The sequence below is a fragment of the Syngnathus acus genome, chromosome 2 (genome assembly GCF_901709675.1).
Source record: "Syngnathus acus chromosome 2, fSynAcu1.2, whole genome shotgun sequence".
In the NCBI taxonomy this organism is placed as follows: Eukaryota; Metazoa; Chordata; class Actinopteri; order Syngnathiformes; family Syngnathidae; genus Syngnathus; species Syngnathus acus.
This window is the reverse complement of record NC_051088.1, coordinates 3,654,009-3,677,688: the sequence shown is the minus strand read 5'-3', so window position 1 is coordinate 3,677,688 and position 23,680 is coordinate 3,654,009. Positions and strand designations below refer to the sequence as shown.

General features: G+C 42.8%; 2 protein-coding genes across 11 annotated transcripts; one reads left to right on the top strand and one right to left on the bottom strand.

The window, feature by feature from the left end:
• Window positions 1-680: 680 nt before the first annotated feature.
• On the top strand, window positions 681-23,490 carry LOC119134553 (ETS translocation variant 5-like). 8 transcript variants are annotated; one of them, XR_005100366.1, is made up of 15 exons: window positions 687-810; window positions 1,599-1,664; window positions 1,768-1,873; window positions 1,952-2,011; window positions 2,123-2,173; window positions 2,481-2,589; window positions 2,688-2,906; window positions 4,547-4,782; window positions 4,901-4,960; window positions 5,035-5,103; window positions 5,171-5,322; window positions 5,395-5,496; window positions 5,581-5,822; window positions 5,922-5,986; window positions 23,455-23,490. XR_005100366.1 is itself a non-coding variant. In XM_037271337.1 (14 exons), the coding sequence occupies exons 1-13, from the start codon at window positions 712-714 to the stop codon at window positions 5,809-5,811; spliced, it is 1,560 nt and encodes a 519-aa protein (XP_037127232.1). In that variant the 5' UTR covers window positions 687-711; the 3' UTR covers window positions 5,812-5,822; window positions 5,922-6,642. The 8 variants fall into 8 exon arrangements, 7 of the variants coding, with proteins under 7 accessions (XP_037127289.1, XP_037127232.1, XP_037127271.1 ...); XM_037271337.1 differs by lacking the exon at window positions 23,455-23,490 and having other exon boundaries at window positions 5,922-6,642; XM_037271394.1 differs by lacking the exons at window positions 5,922-5,986; window positions 23,455-23,490 and having other exon boundaries at window positions 681-810; window positions 5,651-5,811.
• Window positions 8,939-22,431, bottom strand: LOC119134539 (voltage-dependent L-type calcium channel subunit beta-4-like). 3 transcript variants are annotated; one of them, XM_037271304.1, is made up of 14 exons: window positions 22,177-22,431; window positions 20,735-20,818; window positions 16,535-16,717; window positions 16,340-16,462; window positions 16,110-16,237; window positions 15,470-15,546; window positions 15,002-15,021; window positions 14,100-14,180; window positions 12,407-12,465; window positions 12,215-12,324; window positions 11,955-12,106; window positions 11,415-11,510; window positions 11,141-11,326; window positions 8,939-11,061 (listed from the first exon to the last, which is right to left on the bottom strand). In XM_037271304.1, exons 1-14 carry the CDS (start codon window positions 22,237-22,239, stop codon window positions 10,801-10,803), a joined length of 1,623 nt encoding a protein of 540 aa, XP_037127199.1. In that variant the 5' UTR covers window positions 22,240-22,431; the 3' UTR covers window positions 8,939-10,800. The 3 variants fall into 3 exon arrangements, with proteins under 3 accessions (XP_037127199.1, XP_037127208.1, XP_037127217.1); XM_037271313.1 differs by lacking the exon at window positions 15,470-15,546 and having other exon boundaries at window positions 15,002-15,020; XM_037271322.1 differs by lacking the exons at window positions 20,735-20,818; window positions 22,177-22,431 and adding an exon at window positions 18,078-18,469.
• Window positions 23,491-23,680: the final 190 nt, after the last annotated feature.

Below are 23,680 nucleotides of genomic sequence, written 5' to 3'. Positions count from 1 at the left end.
GAATACACAAACCGCGAGTCCACACCACTCAGAACAGCAATTTAAAGGACACGACACTTGTCATTGTCCAAGAAAACCGAATTAGTTTGATGAAAATTTGGTACCACACTGGTACAACCGGATTTGTGGGTTTGCTATAGCGGCAGATTCTATTAACAATGAGACATTCATTCCGTTCACATCAAAGTAAGCTTTTGCTTTAAAAAAAAAAAAAAAAAAAAAAAAGGTAAAGACCCAATGATTGTCACACATCAACTGGGTGTGGTGAAATTTGTCTCTGCATTTAACCCATCCCCGAAGGGAGCAGTGAGCAGCAGCGGTGCCGCGCCCGGGAATCATTTGGTGATCTAATCCCCCAATTCCAACCCTTAATGATGAGTGCGAAGCAGGGAGGCAATGGGTCCCATTTTTAGTCTTTGGTATGACCCGACCGGGGTTTGAACCCACAACCTTCCATTCTCAGGGTGGACACTCTACCACTTGGCCACTGAGCGTTGTTGATCTGTACCTTCAGGGGATGTTGAATATATGACTACTTTCAACGTGTTTTATTTGTGGGTTATTATTCGTATGTCTGTTACGTCGCCGGGCCCTTTAAGTGAACCTTGGACACATGAATGAATTGCGGCCATTCATAAAAACAGTGAAGGAAGGACCCATGAATGCTCGCAAATGTGATTGGTTGGATTTGATTGACACATTTGGTTGCCAATGGGAAGGGAGCACTGGAATCTGCTCGCACTGAGCGCCAAGGCGTCTCCATTGAGAAAAATCTGCGGTCGCGTTTTGATTCGAAGATCTGCGGGGAATGTAGGTGTGGAAAACAGGTCGAGTTTAACTTTGACACAATTTAAAACTTCTTATCCGGGTGAGACGTGCGGTACTCATTTTGTTTTTTTGTTTTCTTATTGTCTGCTTCGTTGAGGCAGACGCTTGTAACGTCATTCGCCATTTTCTGACGAAGGGGCAAAGCTGCGTCCATTTTTTTTTAACTCTCCACAGCACGACTGCGGTTGAGCCTGTGTGTTCTTTGGAATGTTTTGCGCGTACCCCCGCCTTATACGTTTGTGTTAAATTACTAAAATGGAGATCGGCACGAGCCTCATCCTTTACGCTTACCAGGATCAAGTTTCACTTCATTGAGAAAAACAATAAACCCCGCCCCTCTCCGGGTCAACTTCATTCGCACTTTTGTTTATTGCATATATATATATATATATATATCTGTATATCTATATATATGTATGTCTATATTTATATGTATGTCTATATTTATATATATGTATATATATATATACGTATATATGCATATATATACATACATGTGTACATATATGTATATATATATATATATATATATACACATACACATACATACATACATACACACACACACACACACACACACACACACACACACACACACACACACACACACACACACACACACACACACACACACACGTACACACACATACATACACACACACACACACACACACACACACACACACACACACACACACACACACACACACACACTAGAATATACTGGAAGCTGTGTCAACTCCTCACTGTCCCATCTTTATTTGTTTCAGGGTGAAGACTTTTGTAGCATGGACTGCTTTTATGACCAGCAGGTCCCTTTTGTGGTACCAGAGAATGTGAGTTTGGACCAGAATTTGATGTTTTGTTGTTTAGAATGAATAAGAAAGTACCCTTTGATGCCTAATCCTTGCCGTTTGTGTGTGAACATGTCACTCACAGGGAAACAAGCGATGTCTTGGTGGCAGGAAAAGGAAGTTCATGGATGCTGGTTTAGATCAAGACACAGAGGGTATGGCCACAATGTTAACTTCCCAAAAATCTGAAGGTGTGAGCATTTTGTTGGAGAAAATTCTTTGTTAGAATGATGCCTGTCAACAGATACAATTGAATGTCTGGTTTGCAGAACTTTTCCAAGATCTCAGCCAGCTTCAGGAAATCTGGATAGCGGAAGGTTTAGGGACATGTAAGCATTGACCTCATGATCTCCATTTAAGGACATGTAAGGATTGACCTCCTGGGGCATCAATATCTAGTATCTGACCTTTTCTCCCTTTTCTGCTACCTGCCTCTTCAGCTCAGAATCCTGATGATGAACAGTTTGTTCCAGATTTCCAGTCCAGTAACTGTGAGTAGACCATTGAGGCTGGAGCAAGCTTTGTGTAGAGCAGTACCATACATTGAAACTGTGTAAATTATTAAAAGAGCATATGTTATTTATTTACTTTGCAATTTAAAGCATTTCCTAGGTGTCTAAACATGTCAGTGAGATGCTCTTGTAAAAATACCATGGATAAAGAAAAATTGCACACTTTAGACACCTCTTGTTGAAATGGCCCCATTTTGATGGGTGAGAAGGACAGAGAGACTTCTAGTCCTTCTTCAACACCTACTGATTGATAGTGGTTATGTGACATTGTCTTTTGTGATTGCAGCGATGTTTCAAGCGCCACCGGTCGGCAAAGTGAAACAAGAGTCCAGCCCAACCAAAGATCTGTGCTCCATCAGGATGCGTCACACAGAAATGCGCCTTTATAACAACAGGTAGGACGACTACCAAGAAGAGGCCTTCCGTTATGAGAGGGAAGAGTGTCTTTCTCTCCATCATCACCTTCGCTCCATCTACGTCTTTCTCTCTACAGTGCCTGGGACAGGAAAGCATCGGAGCTGACATGTACCTCTGCGCTTGGCACCGACCCCCTGACTGGACCCGTGCCCCAGGAGCAGCAGCGTGCAAGGCAGGTGTCCAGCTGCCTCACCCACCACCACCACCACATATCACAGCGCAATCAAAGCCATCAGTTTGCATTGCCACAGCCTCCCATCAGCTGCGCCACTGCAGCTTTCAGTTCAGAGCAGAGGTCAGTGCAAAAATACTGTCATTTTTTGGTTCAATTTTACATTTGCCAAAGGCCATACTGCTGAGACTATGACTTTCATTACCAACTGTGAGGCTGAAGGAAGCAAGTCTTCTCTTTCCCCAGAGTCGGAAAATAAAACATTTTGGTTTAAAGGAACAGTCATCCAAAATGTCAGAGTGGACAGCAATTTCTCACGTGAAAAATGTTCAATATGAGTATGAGAATATACTCAGAAGACCAAATGACTTGTGGGCACGAAAACCATCTGCGGGACATGGCCAAATCGCATACATTCAGTGAAATAAAAAAAGATTCCATTTTTTAAAAGTTACCTGATTGTTTGAGTTCATATTTGATAGATAGAAAGGCACTCCACAGACCCACTTTTTGTATGCAGGCAATTATGTACTACAGTAAAAAAAAAGATAGAAGAAATATTACAAAAAATACATAGGTTGTAATAAACACTTTTGCAAAAAGGCAAGGTCAAACCACTTTTTCCAAATTATTTTATTCCTGACTCTATTATATATACATATATAGAGAAGAGGAAATTGCAAATGAATTCCGTCATTAATTTGTGAACATTGGCCCTAGTTTATCACAGACTAACCCAGATGAAAATATTGACGATGTAACTATACCAAATGATGTGAATTTATTTTTTGAGAAGGTACAAGCAAGTGAAATTCTGAACACTGTTCAAAAATGTTCGAACAAAAAATCAAATAATTATTCTATGAGCATGTCACTGATCAAACAAATAATTGACATGATTATTGAGCCTTTCACATACATTTGTAATTAATAATTTATCACAGTCATTTTTTCAGAAAGTATAAAATAGCCAAAATAATTCCAATCTTCAAAAAAGGTAATTAGAATGATTTTTTTTTTATTACAGGTAATATCTTTATCACCACTGTTCCAATGTTTTTGTATATGATTAAAATTGAATACATTTATAGACAAATATAACATTTTAAGCAACAGGCAATTTGGACTTTGCTTAAATCACTCTACTGCTACAGCATTTATGGAATTAACTGAAGAAATTTGTACAGCCATGGATAACATGTTTTAGTCAGTATTTTTGTTGATCTTGAAAAAGCAATTGATACACTCACCTATTGGATAAATTGTATAAAAACGGCATAAGAGGTGTTGCTCAATAATGGGTTAAGAGTTATTTAAAAGACAGAAGGCAGTTTGTTTGAAATTAACAACGAGCAATACCGTAGTATAACTTTTGGGGTACCTCAAGGATCCGTCCTGGAACCAGTACTTTTCCTTCTTTCTGTCAATGATATTGTAACGGTCCAAATGATTTATTTGCGGACGATAGCACTTTATTTTTCACTGGCAAATATTTAACTGAATTAGTTTAAGAAAATTATGAAGTAGTGTATTTGTGGACCACTGTATTTTACACTTGCAAATATTTAACCACATGAGTTTAATTAGTTCAATGCTAACAGATTATCCTTTGTTATTAGCAAAACCAAATTTATGGGTTTGAGAGCTAGGTTTATAGACATGAAGGCAACATTGAGTCTGCATGAATTTAACGGACAAATGAAATCAAATTTTAATTTATGACCTGTAATAACCAGTATACAAATGTGCAAATTCCCTCTCAGGTCCTTTCTACCGAGAACAGCAAACATGCCCTACCCTTCCGACTCAAGCACCGCGGGCCGCCCGTTGTATCAGCGGCACCTTTCAGAGCCTCTGGTTCCGGTCGGTGGTGAAGCTGTTTACAAACAGGAGATGGCGAAGCCCCACTACTCTGAGGCAGGGTCCTGTGGTTCTAACGGGATGGCCTTCAAACACATCACCATCAAACAAGAGCCAAGGGACTTTGGCTTTGACGCAGGTGTGTTTTGATCTGGAGAGCTACATTTTCACCTTGCTGTTTGTTGCAGTCAAGGATAGTACCTGGAGTAGCCTACTCAAGATATTGATAAGTTACCTTTCACTTTTGTGTCCTGAAGATGTTCAAACCTGCCAGTCCTTCAGTAAAACACCAGTCTTGTTCCCGCATGGCGGTGCAGGTGAGAGCGCATCTGTTATGCTCCACGGTCTTGCTTCAGTGCAGCCTTGTTCATCTCATATCCTGTACTGGCAGGTTTTGGTCATGATTCAGAAGCACGCTTCTACCACGATGATGCTTGTGTTGTGCCAGACAGACTGGAGGGTAAGAGAGTAAGACTTGACACCTGACCAATGATTGTGACTCAAGACTCTTTTTTACTTATGTGCAGGTAAAGTAAAGCATGATGGTTTGCCTTACCAGCGCCGTGGTTCTCTACAGCTGTGGCAGTTTCTCCTCACGCTTCTGGACAACCCGGCCAATGCACATCTAATTGTGTGGACAGGGCATAATATGGAGTTCAAACTTATTGACTGTGAAGAGGTTATTATTTTGCACATGGCACTGAATCTCAACTTTCCTAATTTTACATTAAGTTTTCTTCTCGCTATCCAGGTGGCCCGGCTCTGGGGCATCCAGAAGAACCGACCTGCCATGAACTACGACAAGCTGAGCCGCTCGCTGAGGTACTACTATGAGAAGGGCCTCATGCAGAAGGTAAAGGTCAAATGGATTTGCACTCTGACCCAGACGTGTACGCTGAGTGCTCAGCTCGTCTCCTCTGATTGACTCCACTGGCAGGTTGCTGGGGAGAGATACGTCTATAAGTTTGTGTGCAACCCCGAGGCCCTCTTCTCCTTGGCTTTCCCAGACAAACAGAGGCCCAGTCTGAAGTCTGACCCTGACGCCCTTCCCGCCAGTGAGGAGGAGGTCTTAACTCTGCCCCCCCACGAGGAGGAGGGTCCTTACTTGACCGATGGAGGCGAGCAGTGCATTCAGGGACTGGTCTTCCCCGAAAGCTGCCTGTACTAGTCTACAAAATGGCGATGTGGGATTTGTAACATTTAAAATTGAAAAATGAACATCATTTGGTATATTCTAGCTCACAGAAATGCCAATGATGTTTCACTCATATTTTTCAGCCAGCAACCCAAGAAGACATACACTGTGCAGGGTAGAATCATGATTTTACCTCAGACCAGGACATTATTAGGGAAAATGTAGTCCAACAGAAGTGGTACGATTATACCAAAAACACATTTTTCCAAGCCTTGCAGCACCTTAACTTGCCTGAAAGGGACATGCTCCTCATCCGCTTATAAATTTCTGTATTGAAATGTTGTTTTTCTTTTTGAAAGCTAATACTTTAGTCATTATATGAACTTGTAAGTTTTTCGGTAGAACTGTTTTAATAAAAAGTGTAGCCCGTATTTTTGACACCGACTTTTATGCTACTAAACGAGAATTTCTTACAATTGGCTTCAATGTGTCTTTGTATAGTAGAGTAGCCTCAGTCTTCGAAACACGGTACAGTTGACCCCTATACACTTGTGGTTTGGCATTCCCGGCCTTGCAGGTTTGAAGAATTCTCCCCAATATTATTTGAAATATATATTTTTCTTTCCCCAGTGCATTTCCCTCGCAAATAGTGAGGATTGATTGTATAATTCTGTATATGAATACGTATATTTTTGCAAAAGACTGATTTGCACAGTTTCACTTAATGTGTCACAGACCAATGTCTTTCTTTGCAGATTACTCATGTTTTTTGTGTGGGCTCACTGCAGGAGAGTAATGGCCTTCACATGCTGTACATGTGCCTTCTGTCAATCTTCAATGATACAATAAACATTTTTACTCTTATGTCTTTTCTATTTTAGACCAACTATTCTTATTGCATTCAACAAAAACTAAATTTAATTTGGGTCCAAATCTTATTTATTCATGTTCTGGGGTGCTGTGGATCGGTGGTCATCTCCCAACCCAGAGGTTGTGGGTTCAAGCCTATTGGTTTGAGATATTGTGACCATGTCAAAATATCCTTGAGCAAGACACTGAACCCTGAGTTGCTCCTGATGCTGCATGATCAGTAGGTGAATGAGAAAGTCAGTGTGAATGCACTGTTGAGGGCCCTAACAGCTAGGTGGAAAAGCGCAATACAAAAGACCATTTACCATGAATAAAGCTACATCCGTGCATTTTCTGAACGTATCTTCACAAGGGTCATGGATGTGCTGGGGTCTATCCCAGCTGACTTTGGGCAGTAGGCTGGGGACACACTGAACTAGTAGCCAGCCAGTGGCAGGGCACATATAGACAACAACCTTTCACACTCATACCTATGGACAATTGAGTGGTCAATCGGCCCACACTGGAAGGTCAGAGCTGGAATTGAACCTACAACCATTGCACTGTGAGGCGGAGGTGCTCACCAGTCAATTACCGTGCCGCCCATAAAACTACATTCATAATTACATTACAACATACAACAAGAGTGGTCCCCATTCACCGGGCTCCACTGGAGATATTTTGTGAAGGAGAATGGTCAAAAATACTTTCAACCAGAATCCAGACTCTCGTTGGAAGGTATAGAAAGCGTTTGGAGGGTGTTATTTCTGCAAAAGGAGGATCTACTAAATATTGATGTAATTTTTCTGTTGGGGTGCCCAAATGTAGTATGCACCTGCCTACTTTTGTTTAGGTAATGATTGCACACTTTCTGTGAATCCTATAAACTTAATTTCACTTCTCAAATATCACTGTTTTTGTCTGCCATATGATATATTTAACTGAAATTGTTGATCCGAACAACCAATGATTTATAAAAGAAAATCTTGAAAATGATCAGGGGTGCCCAAACTTTTGACTGTATGTAAATATGACATAAAAAGTCAAGTGTTCTTGTCCCTGAAGGAAGTTTGAGTGCATTGGAGTGTTTATATGAAAGTTTATGTTCGCATTATCTATGTTTGTGGAATTGTCACACTCTTTCACAATCTGGGAGGCACGACTTCACCAACTTATGTGAGTATTGAGTTGTGAAAAAAACCTCATGTTTTATCATTTGTAGGCCTACAGTAAATGGACTTACATATGTAATGTATCCATATTTTCTTTTTTGTCATTTGGTCATGTAGGCCTACAGTAAATGGACTTGCATGTGTAATGTAACCATATTCTTCTGTTTTGCACGCACCCCCCCAGTGCAGCGCTGTCTACTCATGTAGTTTACCACTACTAGAGTGTGAATGTGTGAGTGCATGAATAGCGATGTATTCACGATGTATTCTCGAATGTTAGTATATTCACTGTAAAGCGTTTTTGAGTGTCCGGAAAAGTGCTGTATAAATCTGCATTGTTATTATTAATCATTAGTCAATTCATCATTAGTTCTCATCAAGTGTATTTACAACCAATTGTAGTTCTGACTTAAAAACTGACTGTTAAAAAAAAAAATACAACAGGCGGTATTATAACGGCTCTTTTATTTAGCAAAAAAATGTTCTTAGTCACTTGGAGCTCTGCTTTAAACACAGCTGCCTCCAAAGTCACATAGTTTTATTTAATTCTTCCTTATAAATTAGAATGGTATATTATGCATGCAATACCGCATTAGCCGCTGAGGATTTTCACCTTCCACAGACAAATCCACAATAAACACAAGATTCCCTCAATGGTCCAGATGAAGCTATGCGGAAAAGGGGAGGTGCAGAGAGGCAACAGTATGAAGTTGGCGATTGCATAGTACATGAAGATCCTCATTTAATGCAGAGCATGCTGCTTTGAATTGCACATGACTGAAACCTTGCTTTTGTAATAGAATATCTTTGATTCTCCACATCTCTCAAAAGACTGTATGTACATTTGTTAGAAAACAAACCCAAACACAAGAATCACAAATGCCCATCTGTTGCATTTTGACTGGAATAAAGGTACTTTCCTAATAAATGTACTTTCTCCCCCTAAGCGTTGAGTTTTTCAACTAATTGACTCAAAGTAATTTATACTGCATATCTTAATAAGGACACAGAGACATGAATGGTTTAAAATATTTTCCTTGTCCACTCAAGCAGCATAGTTGAACTTTTATTTTGGGGTGGGGGTGGGGTGGGGTGGGGCTGTATATTTGCAAAGTCGTTCCACTTTATACTGTTCTAAGTGGCAGAGGGCTAAAAAAAAGCACAATTTATGTTAATGTGCTGTCACTATTTTAACCTATTGTATCACATTTTATATGAGACAAACGGAAATTTTGGAGCTGGTTTTAAAGTCATTAGGGTCAGCATTGTTAACTATGGCTCCAACTTAATCTAATTATTTCCCTCATGATATAGCAGATATCTGGCATTAAAATGCTGTCCATTTCAATATCTTGCAGAGCATTTCAATCTAGTCCTGATAGCAAGAGTAACGTCCCTACAAGCTGGCAGTTGCACTGGTGCACATTTTTCGGCACACGTCAAGAGAAGCAAACTGTCTAACTTGATCAACAAGTGTGGTCCTCCGTCCATGCCGATTTTGAAAGGTCTGTTCGATATAAATGAGGAAACATGTTTGTTTCATCATCTCCAATGTAAGGTCTCACGACCTAAACTGCAGAGGTCACTTATTTAATCGATTCAATAGATTTTTGGGTTTGTTTTACTGCCCATTGCATGCCTCAACTACTCGCATTTATCTGAAACTATCTTCATGAAATCCCATTTCCCCTGCAAAAATAACCATCAACCCCAAAAACAAAACAAATCACATTTACAGTAAAACTACAACATAAAGTGCCTTAAAATCATTATTAGCTACATCTGTACTTCTTTATTTCAGTCAAAGTTCAATTACACTGCCACTTAACAACGATGCAAACACAAAAAGGTTGCTGCTGTCCCGGGTTGGAATCTCAAGTTTAGGGAGCTATTGTAGCTGGCTGCACTGATACAATTTCACATTGTTTTATTTGCCTTAAATGTCTTACTGAATATCTTTTGCTTGATTTGTAGAATTCAAGGGTGGAGGTGAAACTAGATATAACTTGTGAACTTGTACAAATGGGGTAAAAAAACAAAACTAATTGAGGTGAAAATACCAGGAGCTAAATGCATGAGGATTGACAATGCAACTCGACACAAATGACCAAGCAGGAAGCTAATTGGCTGATGGATGTGGGTGGGTCTGGGAAGGACCTGTGGAACCCCAGGCAAAACCAATCACAGGAAACAATTCACTAAAAGGACACCGAAAGCCCAAACAAAAAGCCAGAAACACCTGTGATTTAAATGCTATCAAATCGAAACATATAGGCAGAATGTCTTTTAAAATTTCTCCTATTTGCTAGCTAGATTCTAGCTTCCAAACTGCTTACAACAGAAGCAGAGCACTGTTTTCTCTCTCATCTGATCTGTATGCAGCAGCAAGGGTCTTTCCTCTTTAATGAACCACTAAAGCTATACAATTCAAGAAGTAACGTTCAATGATCAAAATAGTTCAAGAATGTGAAGCACCAGTTTTTCAACTTGGAGCACGCAAGACAATTTCCAATGTGCACGCGCTTTCCAAGGCCACCCCAGACCACGCATCTACAAGCTAGTGATTTAAAAAAACAAAAAACAAAAAAAAAAAACAGAACTACAGGATAGATACCAAAGATCTAGGAAGGAAGGAAGGAAGGAAGCAGACCTTCATCATCTATTAGCATGCAATAAGCTAAAAGAGGGTTTTTACATGGTTAGGGAAGGGGTCTGTGTCCAGTGGACCTCCTTCCCACCTGGTGTGACATCACATCAGCACCGTGTGACCACTGCTGATAGCAGCGAGCATAATCAATGCAATATGTCTTCTGAGCGTGATCCAGAAGGTCCAGTAGTTGGCTGGGCATCATGAAACTTAAACTTCAATTTCTGCGAATGTTTTGGAGGTTTCATCCACAAACAACCCCCCTGAAAATAGGGAAAACTTGGGACAATCTTGGCTCTGTGGTAGCAGTTATTTGTGGATGGATTCTGTTCACCCATGATGACTCAACAGGGTTCAGAGCCGGTGCCGGGAGTCATGGCTGTAGCTGCCCGGGGAGCTGCGGTTGCGGTGTGGCTTGTATGCGTCCTGATAGGGGTCCTGGTAGTCCTGGTAGGGGTCCTGCGCTTCTCGGCTATGCTGCGAGCCTGACGACATTCGATTGCGTCCCTTGTGCGCCCGTTCATTATGGTAGTTTTCGTCAGATGTCATCAGGTTGCGACGCTCGTTTGCAGTAGAATGGTCGCCCGTGTGGTTGCTTTGTTGCATTCTTTGGCTCTGGCATTATAAGGGACAAGTAAGGCATGATACACATGGTGTGTCAAACCAACAAGATCTTGAAGTCGCCTTGGCATACCTGCAGTCCAGAGATGCTGGTAGGGTACGCTGTGAGGGTGCTGGGGCCTAGGTTGCGTCCCAGCAACGGGTTTAGAGGCGTTGCCATGGAGGTATGAGTTGCTTTCCAATAGGCCTCAAGGTATTCTGCAAGATGCTCACAGGCATCTTCGAGCTGATTCTCGTCTAGGATGATGTCAAACATTTCCTGTTGGCAGCAAAACACTCGACAGCTATTATTTGTTGTCATTTCAATGAAAAAAAGAGAACAGTATGCTATGAAGCTGGCCCCTTACTGGTGGACATTGAGCGAGTTTGTCTGCAGCCACAAGCTGCACATTCAGGTGTTTGCTCTGGGACTTCCCTCTGGACTTGACTAGCCTCTGTAGAACCTGAAGGACAAGGACAGACAAATGTGATCAAATTAGTGGGGCTTTTTATGGAGTCCTCGGCACCGCCGTTCTGGGTGGTCCTCAGCATGTCAGTGTGACTACACCGTAGCTCATGGTCAGTGTGATTACACCTTAGCTCCACATGATCATTGTATTACTGCCTGTGAAAACGTGAAAAATACCAGACTAAGATTTTGTTAGGGATGTTTATAGTAACCATGGTAATGGGTTATAAATTCATGTGGCCCATGTCAAGATCCTGTGGTGCAAAATACTCATTCTAGATTCACAAAAGGAAGACAATTATGTACCTACCATTGGCACTGCACAATTATCAAGACGTGATTGTTGTCACTGCTGAATAGGTATTGCGTGCTCTCTTCAGCAATTGAATTTTATGCTGATGGGCATGATCACCGTTCAACTGGACTTGCTTGAGCTTACCTTTGGCGAGGACACTTTGACGTGGACAATGATAGGGGCCAAGGAGGTCTTGAGTAGTTGTGCTGGGTGGTTGATAGTGTCAGCATCCAACACTACCAGCTGCAATGAGCGGGCCAACTCAAAGATGCGCTCAATCTCACTTTGCACTTCAGCTAATGACACAAAAAATGAGTAAGGATCCGCTGAAGGTGCCATGAGAGAATCTTATCTGTTCTCTAACTAACTTTCCATTAGACCGCATTTAAAGCGTAATTTCTTACCCAAGCTCGAACGGGTGTTGGACCGCTCTATAATGGCCCTCTTGCTGGGGTTGTTAAGGACGGACCTCTTGGCTAAAGAGATATCTGCTGTGACTCGAGTGATTGATATTCTGCAAGAGTGTGACAAATAATCTGTAGATCCATTTGATGGAAAAAACGAAAAACAAAAAGGAAACATTGCATTTGTTTTACCTGCCGTCAAATCTGTGCTTGAGAAAGTCAAAGAGTGCTTTCTGCATCATATCAGTCACCTGCACAGAACAATGTAAAACAATTTGCCGACTGCTGAAAAGTTTTTAGTTTTTCAACCCATCCGTCCATCCATCCATCCATCCATCCATCCATCCATCCATCCATCCATCCATCCATCCATCCATCCATCCATCCATCATTTTTCCAAGGTCACATCCCCAGTGCAGTAGTTTAACTAGACTTCACTGTGGGCAATGCAGACCTAACAGAGGGACAGAACAACCTGTACCAGGCGGTCAAGTACCCCAAACTCCTGGAGCACCACCCACACAGAACTCCCAGAGGGACATGGTCAAATGCCTTGTCAACAAAGCCCTCACTGCCTGGTTGGGAGAACTCCCATTCATCCTTCAAGACCCTGCTGAGTGTGCAACTGTTCCGATCCCAGGACAAAAACCGCATTGCTCCACCAGAATCTGAGAATTGAATTCCTGGCACGCCATCCTATTTAGAACACCAGATTAGACTTTACCAAGGAGGCGGAGGATTGTCAGGCCCTATAGTATGGAACTCATGCTCCGGTTCCCCTTTTCAATGAAATATGCATTGTAACTTGGAGCGTTGACAGAAAATATGAACAACAGAGGGACCACCATCCTAGTGGATTCCGGTTGGCCCATGAATGAATGACTGAATGAACGAACGGACGAACAAACGAACAAACAAACGAACAAACGAGTGCATGGACGGACGAACGGAGGAACGAACGAGTGAACAAACGAGAATAAATGAAAATAAATGAATGAAAAAATAAATGAATGACAATTTATTTTTCATGAAAAAAAAACGGAGTCAAAAGGCACAGGCTGAAGCATACGCTTATTTTGGCCTACCCTTTTTTCATGATCAATCCTTTTGGAACAATTAACTCAAATACCACACAATAGTCACATAAAAGTAACACAAAGCAATAAGACAACCTTCATTCTCATATTTTTTAATAACCTAATTTTTAACAAATATTTGAACTCCTAAATTGTCATGCACGCTTTCAGATCCTTATCGATTATTCCATACTTTGACACCGCTTACAGAAATACATTGATCTTTCATTTTCGTCCTGGGTTTTATTTTCTCAAAAATTTGCTTCCCTCAAAGCTCATATCACGAACCCCTTTTCTTAAACACATTTTTGAAATGACCAGAAAACTGATATAATACAATTGCAGTCATCTTTTGTAAAATAAAAATTTGTTTGGTTGAGTGGGATATGCGCTACCCATCTGCTGCATCCAGAATGCCAAAAGGACTCTCTCTTCAAATTGATGGCAACATCGGTGTTCGCCCACAGGTTCGGGGATTTCTGCCATGACAGCTACTGACCACCTTATAGCCATGGATCCAGTCAGCCGCCGCAACAAATGCGGTATGACCAACGCTGACTCAATTTGGGGACATGCCCCATGTTGTAGGTGAGCCGTGCTTTTTGTTTTGGTCCCTCACCTACGACCCATTTGCGATGGGCATAAAGCCTCAGACAACTTGGCTCCTAAGATCACAAAGACACACAAACCCCTCCACCATGATAAGGTGATGTCTCAGGAAGGAAGGAAGGAAGCCGGAGTACTCTGAGAAAAAACCCACAAGCATAACGCGCACACACACACACGCACACAAGTCTTCTCAAGCTCACCTCATAACCCTTGAGTGAGGGTCCCACCAGCACCACAGGTCGCATGGAAGGAACCACATCATACGGGGGGACGTGCTCCGTCTGTCAATCCAAAAATATAGTCAGCGGCGGGTGGAGTGAGACAATGGGGCCAAAATAACACAATCAGACAGCTCCAATGGGCAGCGGATGAATGTGCATTACAATCAGTAGTTAAAATGACAGGCTGCTCTTGCATGATGCAAACTCACTGAAACCATGTTTCCAACAAACAGTACAGTTCAGTTTAAGTCAGTGCTTGTATTTGTATTGCAAAGTGTCCCACCAACACACTTTCTTAATAGTTGATCTTAGTTGATAGCTGTCAGCTACAGTGTGCTATCCTTACCAGTTCTATTCAATGGACGCAACAGTTATGAGGTATGTATGGCAATGAAGATGGAAAAGATCCGGCAATATGTTTTGTATTTCTTGAGCATGGTGTTAGAGTATTTCTTACAAGAACAACACAAATGTGTTTGTGAAAAGCTATTATGTGGTCTTCCAATTCCTTTTGTTTTTGGTAGTTATGGCACTTGGTCATAATGAATGTGTGCCCACCTTTTTGGTCACTTTCACAACAATGTTGACTAATTAAATCAAACTGTAATGAATGATGAAAACAAGGCTTAAATGTAACAAGAGAATGAAAGGATGAGGAGCAACATGCCAATGTTGTCTGCAAACAGACGGTTAGCTGATTCATTATAGTTTGTATTTTTAAAGATGTGAAAAAAGACAACTTTGATACTTCAGTCAGCCTGAAGTATTGCGCTCCGTGTGAAATGTGGCCACTTGCTGCAGCGCCACAAGCTCCTGTCATTCGGCAATGGAGGCCACAAGAACTCAGTGGAATGCTTCGTGAGCGGGTCTCACCAACTTACCACTTTCTGTTTCTGCTTTCCTGTGGGAGGGGAGAGAAGACAGCGACAGTGTCGTCAGTGGCTGCTTGGGGAAGGAGTCACAGTTAGAAACCTTGCAGGCCATGAGCAAAGAAAACCTAGCAGCTATCAACTAGGATCAAGAAAAATCATCAGAGAAAAGGTGTTTCTATGTTCCTATTATAGTCAGAAAATCACATGAGTGCTGTTCAGGGGGGGTTCATAGTCTTGTCGTTGGATTCACACTGTGGTAAGCCCCACTCTCAGAACGCCTGCAGTCCTCAACTGGAGGAAGAGGAGCATCATGGGAAAAATGTACCAACAACTGTAGGCAGTGAACTTAGGCTTTAAGCAGAGACAACGGGAAAGCTTTATGCTCTTATTCTATGCTCTTGTGCTTCAGGAGGCTCGTTCGTCTCTAAGCAGGTGGCTGGCTACTTAGGGCCCACTCCCCCTGTCTGATGCTCTCACCTGCCGAGGATATGAGGGGTCGGATAGAGGCAGACACCTCATCCTCTACACTGGAAGAGGAGTTCCCTCCAGACTTACTGGAAAACACAAGAGGGGGATAAAGAGAGACAAAAACACAGCGTGGCATTAATGCAGAAAATGGGAGAAAGTGTGAGGAAACGTTAAGGGATCAGTCCAGGAATTCCAGCTACAGTGAATATAAGCGTGCCCGCTTGTCTGAGATGCTGGTGGCAGTCACCAAGCTCACGCAAGTAGAGCTCTGGAGCAGTCGGGTCCACAGAGATTAGCGTTAAAGTCGACTTTGAAGCTTGAAGAGGTGCATGAGTTACTGTACAAATGCCGGGTGACATAACCTTCAAGACACATTACGCTTGTGAGAAAGCGCACACAAAGTTAATGGGAACTCTTAATAGGGCTGCTGAAAGTGACTGTGCGTGACTGTGCGTGTGTGTGCGCGTGTGTGCGTGTGTGTGAGTAGAGGAGTAGTCATAACCAGTTTCGCACCCGGTAAAGAGTCCAGGAGAATGTCAGCTGTTTGACATGACGTTTATTTGACTTTAATAGAGACCTCAAATCATTAGCAATTCTGGGAATGCATGTTCTTGGATGAAAATAAAAAAAAAGGTCTTCTGCTACTTACCCTTGCACTCGTCCTCTTTTTTGCTCCTGCTGAAGCCTGATGTTCTCCAGCTTCAAGGGGCTGGGGATGAAGCCGATCTCACATCCCTCTTTCACCAAGCGTCCAATCCACCAGTCGTTATTGAACTTCTAGAAACAGAACACAGGGAACAACACCACAAACTTGACACCATTTTTCTTTGTTATTGATGAATACATGGAATAGCTCATTTTAAAAAAGGCCAAAAGAACCTCTTTTATGTGGAGAAAGTCCTTGGCATCAAAGGAGATTGCTGTGGCGGGAACTGGAACATCTTCATCCAGAGCCCCACAGTAGCTGACATTGGTCCTCACAGCAAATGCTACAGGCTTGGTCTGGAGACATAGTCACATGATACTTTGGGATGAGAATTGCACCAGAATCTTACAGTATGTGTGCGTGTACACCTTGGCTCTCTCCAACTGGACGGTGGCCTGCTGCTCCCGCTCCTGTCGGCTCTGTCCCGGTCCTTGGCTCTGGCTCTGGCTCTGGCTTGGGCTCTGGCTCTGGACCTGGGCCTGCACGTCACGCTCCTCCTCCAAAGAGACATCTGAGTCTGATGGTCGGCTAGTGTACGAATCAGCTGAGCCCTGCAAACATGTCATGGTAAATGGTAAACGGAGTGCACTTGTATAGCGCTTTTATCTACACCACATGATGCCCAAAGCACTTTACAATCCCTCACAATCACACATTCATACACACACCAATTGGAGGCATGCAAGGCACCACCCTGGGAGCGAAATGGGGTTCAGTGTCTTGCTCAAGGACACTTCGACATGGTCAGCGGGGTTGAGGATCGATCCCACAACCTTAGAGTTGAGAGGATTGTTCAACAATCTTTTCAGGATTGGGGAGAATTTAGATCGTTACGGTGTCTCAAGACTGATTGCTCAGCACCATTTACTTACTACTCATCTCTATACACCAAGTCTAAGCTTGCCTCTCACAGGGTCAAACAACAAGCAGGCTGCTGGATTGTGCCATCATTAGGACAACAAAGATATCCAAATGGTGAAATATAGCCCACACCCAAATAGAACACAAAAAACACTCTAGTCTGTTTTGATATTATTAAATAGAAATAAAAGACATCCTGCTGACTCTTTTCATTGAGATCAGTTCAGCGCAGCGTGCTTAGCTGAGTAAGTCATCTGTGTAATGGCTTTTTTGAGGACACAAAACGGTTACTTCAGCTTCAGTGCAAATTTATAAATGATAGGCTACAATGTGGAGTTTAAAGTGAATTAGGGTTGAGTTGCAGGAAATGTGTGAGGGCCAAGACTGTCTTGATTTGATGTCTCTCTATCACAAATAAGCCAATAAATGTGTGTGTCCTCATGCCGTTTTTACCCGTCATGTAGAAACACGAAGCAAAGCACCTTTTTATCTCTATGTGGATGCTTTGCAGCATCCCAACCCTCATCCAATAGAGTAGCTTCAGCATGTGACTCATCAACATCACAATCCACTTAATGACATCACGATGCATGATTCTTACAGCCTGGGCAGAGCCTACACAAACGGGCCGCCTCAGGTGGAGTGGAAATGCTTGGTCGCATCTATTTCGAGCAGTGTCATGTCACAATGAACATCTTTCCATCTTCTTCCTGGTGCTGGGATTAGCAGCATTTCTGGGAGCGTCAGAGCAATGAGCACTAAATGGACTGCAGCAGCCGCACATCACGAGCATACATGGTGGGAACGGAGATAAAATTGATGGAAGACACACATCAGAAACCATCTGCCAAATTTGCACCCCCACCCTGTCTCACGCACACACACACACACACACACACACACACGCACACACGCACACGCACCCCCCCCCCCCCCCCCCTTCCAGCCTAAGCAGAGCCCACCATCACACTATGTTGTTGGCTTAAAGGCCTTTCGACTATTCTACGCGTGAGCACAAAGAGTGAGAGCCGCACGCATACAAACACTCACCGCCTCCGAGTCTTCAAATCCATGCAGGTACAAATTGTCATACATGGAGGTTTGTTATTCCAACGCACGACTCTGACACAGAATGAGAGGGGATAGAGCAAATGTAGAGTCAGAAGAGGAAGGAGGGGGCGCCAGAGAAGGGGGGAAAGGATGGATGGGATGACGACAATCCCCTCTCCTCACAGCATGGAAGGCTCTTCAAAAAAAAAAGATCTCGCTCCTCCCGTTTGGTCTTCTGGAGCCTTGATGGATGCAACGTCTCCCTGGTCCCACAGAGCTGCTGGCTGGCTCACATTATAGGATGGAGAGGCTCTCCCTGGAGGTAGCCCAATCCTGGCATTTCATTTCATCACACAGGCAAACAGCGAGCAGCAGCAGCAGCAGCAGATCCTGCTTCAATATCCAAGCCTGATGACTGAGCAAATGTGCACCAATGTGATTGGTTCGCTCACTGGCCAGTCAGCTCGGCGGCAGCAGGAATCAGTGGGGGAGGAGGGTGGATCAGCATCCTCCATTTTCCTTTTGAACCCATTCTCAGAGAGCTGAAGTTATGCCAAGGAAATAATAATAATAATAATAATAATAGTAACAATAATAATAATAATAATAATAATAATAATAATAATAATAATAATAATAATAATAATGGACGGCATGGTGGTCCACTGGTTAGCACATTCGCCTCATGGTTCAGAGGTGCGGGGTTCGATCCTTCCTGTGTAGGGTTTGCATGTTCTGCCCATGCCTGGGTAGGTTCCTTCCAGCTGCTCCGGTTTGATCCACATTCCAAGAACATGCACGATAGGCCGATTAACCACTACAAATTGTCCGTATGATTCGTGAGTGCGAGTAGTTGTTTGTGTGGTTGGTTGTCTATGTGTGCTCTGCGTTTGGCCTTATGGAAGATGAATAATAATAATAATAATAATAATAATAATAATAATAATAATTTATCAATGGATAGTGTGGCACTATATAAATTGAAGTTGTTTTTAATGTAATAGAGTGGCGCTGTGGTAGAAATAGTCAATTTGGAGCATTAATACATTTTGTTCCACTTATCTGGGTCAGGTCACGGGTGCAGCTTTAGCAAGGATACCCAGACTTCCTTACTCCTCGCTACTTGGTCCAGCCCTTCAGACCCTTCCCAGGCCAGCTGTGGGACATTGTGTCTTCACCATGTCCGAGGAGGCCTTCTTTCAATGGGATATGCCTGAAATCCTTCACCATAGAGGGATTTCTAACCCAGACGAAACTCATATTTTGGCTCTTCTATCTGACCTGATCTGTGTAAGCATACACTGAATGGTAAATGGAAAGCTTTGACTTTTGGTTCAGCTCCTTCTTCACCACCAGAGATCGATACGGAGTCCAGTCAATGAAGATGCTACACCGATCAGCCTGTCAACCTCCTGGTCCATCCTCCCTTTGATTGAGAACAACAAAAATGCCATATCCCATATCCTCCATATCCCCCATACTCATAAAACACCTCCCACAGAACTCCCCAAAGGATCCGGTCAAACGCCTTCTCAAGTCCACAGAAGTCATGTCAACTGGTTAGGTAAACTCCCACACACCCTCAAGGACCCTGCTATGAGTGTCGTGTTGTTGTACCGTTCCACAGCCAGAACTAAAGCCACACTGCTCCACCCGAATCTGAGATTCGACTTTCCTCTTCAGCAGCACTCCTGAACAGACCTTCCTAGGGAAGCTGAGCAGTGTGTTCCTCCTATACACCCTCGGACCGCCACTCCAGTCTGCCAATCCAGAGGCCCCCTTCCCATTGTCCATGCAATGTTGTAGAGGTGTGTCAACCAGGACAGCCCCACAACATCCAGAGTCTGTTGTAACTTCAGGTGGATCTCATCCACTTCTGGGGACTTGCCACTGATGAACCACTTCGGTGACTTCAGTAGCAGAGATAGGACAGCACACTTCAGTCTCCAGTCTCCCTCAAAGAAGGCCATGGAATTGAGGAGTTCATTCTCCCCAAGACACAATGTCCTGAGTCAAGGTCAGCAGCACCTGGTCTCCATGATATACAGTGTGAATGGTGCATTTCTTCCCCTTTCTGAGACACCAAAAGGCAGACGATAATTTCTGTGAAGCCGCCTGGAAGTGATTTTCCATGGCCCAACCGAACCCCTCTTATGTTTGAGTTGGTACCTCGGCAACCACCAAAGCCACATTCCGCTAGGGCAGCCGATACCCATCAGCTGCCTCCAGAGTTCCACAGGCCAAAAAAGGCCAGAGAACTTAACTGCTGGTGTCCAACAACAGGTTCTGGTTGAAAACAATCTGCAAATCATTATATTCCTTTTTATTGACATTTTACACAGTCCCAACTTTATTGGAACTGGATTTGTGGTATTTGTCTGCTTGAGGAAATTAAGCAGTAGTAAGTAAAAAAGGCTTCTTTTCCTTACACTTAGTAGCTGCCAACAGATGAATGTGTTTCATGTTGCTCAACTGAAGACATACAGTATGAAGCTGCTGGCAGTCATCTTGTGGTGTACTGCAATCACCCAACAGTGAAAGAAAGTGGTGCAGGTAACGTGCACAACGCAATAATTTCTCATCGCTGTGCCCGGGACAAGCTTCTTCTCAGTAAAAGCGCAATTTTATGATTGTGTGTGATTCTCACTGCTTCGCACCTGTCTGAGGATGAAGCTGGTTGAAGTGGTGCTGCCATCAGACCTCTTCAGACGGCTTCTTCGGGAGTAAGTCCCCCGGTTCACCTGCAGCAAGCATTGTCAACAAAAGAGAAAACCGCAAAGCTGCATTATTATAAACATTAAGGTTCAAAATTAATCATTAAAGTTCAAAATCCCACTTATTTTTATGACTCAAGTTGTCCATTATCTATATCTATTTAATTAATTCACTCATACAATTGGGCATGGAAAATTAATGATCGATTTATAATTTGTGGACACAGATAATATGGCATGATGTCACTGTTAGCGCTAGTTCTCTGATAGTTACAGACAAACTTGTGGGAGAAATGGTGGTTATGCCGAAACCTGATTCCTTCTAAGAAACTCTTTCGATTAATCAAACTCCACAGGAAGGCCGGAGCCAGAATCAAACCTGCAACCTCTGCACTGTGAGGCGGACGTGCTATTATTATTATTGTTATTATTATTATTATTATTGTTACATATTAAGAGGAATCCTAAAGACAGGTCGTTACAATTGAATTAACCACCCTGGCAAAGTTAATGTGGCAGATTGCCTGTTTCTTGCGTCATTCCTGAAGCAGCCAGACAATTTTTGGGATGGATTAAAAAAGAAAACATTGGCAGTTGGAGGACTAGAAATCTGAGGAACACAAGCTCATTGACTTAAAAAGGATAAAGCCCAACTGTGCCACGGCTTCTGGACCATAATTTACCACCTCTTGGAGAAAACCCTCAAACAGCAGTGTTGTAAGATGTACCTGTCATTAGAGGAACACATGCACCTCTATGTTGTGTCAAAATACTACACCAAGACAAGACCTTTAGTTTATTTGCTAAATTTGATGTATTCTTTGTTTAACTGTTGTGTTTTACTCCTTTTCCCCTCAATGCTTCCATTCTTTGTCTCACCTCCATAAATACCATGTATAACAACGAACTTACTCTCTAGAGAGCAAAATTAATTATCTGCCAGTGATTTGTTCCATTTCGGTCCGTGTCTCTAGAGTGAACGACGATGTCAGGGAAGTTAGGGCCCAATTCTGTCAATGTCTAAAACAAGGTCATTAATCTGGGCCACCATCTTTCTCTGTCGCCAAATGCATGCCAAGAAAAGCCAGTAAGAGTGAGGTCTCGAAATAGCCTTCTATTATACTTAGATGGAATTCTATTAAGATATTTTGTACAGCGACATTGTTTTCACCCGTAAGAAATGTTTCTATCGCTTTGAAGAGGGGTGATGGGCAAACGTAAAGGAAAAAGTCTTAAAAAGTATATTGACTCATTGCAATGATACATTGTAGAAGATTTTCATTGGAAAAGCTGAAGTTTGTATCAGACTCAAGTATAAAGCGCCATAATAAAGAAAATACATAGAACTCCTGAGCATGTTAAGCAATTCAATTTCGAGAAGATACCTGAAATATGGGCGCTTGGATGCCCTCACCAATCTTGTTCCGTATGTAGATATGTCGGGACATTTCAGCCAGGACATCGGTCCAGACTGCTGGCTGCTCCGGTGTGGCCCAGCGGAGGGGTGACGGCTTGCGGGCTGCGTGCTCCAGCTTCACACCACACCGCGGGACATGGGCTCTTGCTGTCTAATCTCCTCCGCTGCGAGGACACAGGTGCTCCTGCTGCTGCTGTTGAGGACTGGGAAGCTTGAGAGGATGATGATGATGATGATGATGATGATGATGATGAGACAATGATGATGACGGTGATGATTGTGATGCTCGCCCACTCATAAGCAGATGGACTTGAGTGATAGATGAGGGAGGGGGGTCTTTATTTAGCCTGAAGAGAGGGCTAATTGTGGGCTATTTCAGACACTATGTAAGAGTTATTCTCAGCTCTCCCTGGAAACAGGCTCATTTGGAATAATACAAAAAGCGTTACGAAGGACTGGACATCAATTTGAAAAGCTGTCATGGTCTGCCTTTGATTTGAAAACAGCATTAATCAACTAATTGTTTCCTTTATTAATTAAATAAATCTAATGAATATATAAATGCTTCATTAAATAATTAAATAAATTTCTCCATTAAATAAATGTTTCATTTCATTCATTCTGCACTTTTTGACCAAGACATTGACCGCAATTTTAGAAATACTTGAGAGCTTCACTGGAACTCAGCTACCGATAAATTGTTCAACTGCAGCAGTTCAATTCTTTACTAAACACGTGGAATAAAAGGTCTTGTTTACAACGTCGGACCAGCTGCAAAAAACTGTAAACAGTAAAAAATATAATCTAATATAGAATATAAAGCTGATCGAGCTTTCATGGTTTGGAAGGACTCTGGTCACAATTCTGTAGGCATTCGCTGCATACCAAGAAAAGGAGCTGGAGAAGAAGATTGTGTTGGTAATGCTATCAGCGATGAGAGGACCACTGCGTTGTTCTACATCTGTATAGGAATCCAGATGCAGGCTTCTGGGAGGTGGCAGCATTTTACTTTACTTTATCATCTGACGCCATTTTTGGTACGTATGATGTTGTTGTTGTTTGTCCTTCAGGTTCGAAGATGACCAGTGACTTAAATCTAGATCGATGACCAGGGATTGTGGGTCCGGAGGTGACTGATGAGGCCAATCTTCAAATCCATCCGTCCGTCCGTCCGTCCGTCCGTCCGTCCGTCCATCCATCCATCCATCCATCCATCCATCCATCCATCCATCCATCCATCCATCCATCCATCCATCCATCCATTTTCAACACCGCTTATCCCGATCAGGGGTTGCTGAGCCTATCCCAGCCAAAGGCAGACTACACTCTGAACTGGTCGCCAGACAGTCGCAGGGCACACGACCAATCACACACCAGCATGCACACTACCCCTGAGTGGGAATCGATCCCTCGCTTCCCGCACACAAGTCAGGCCTGTGCACCCCTACACTATCAGCGACTTAGCTTCAGAT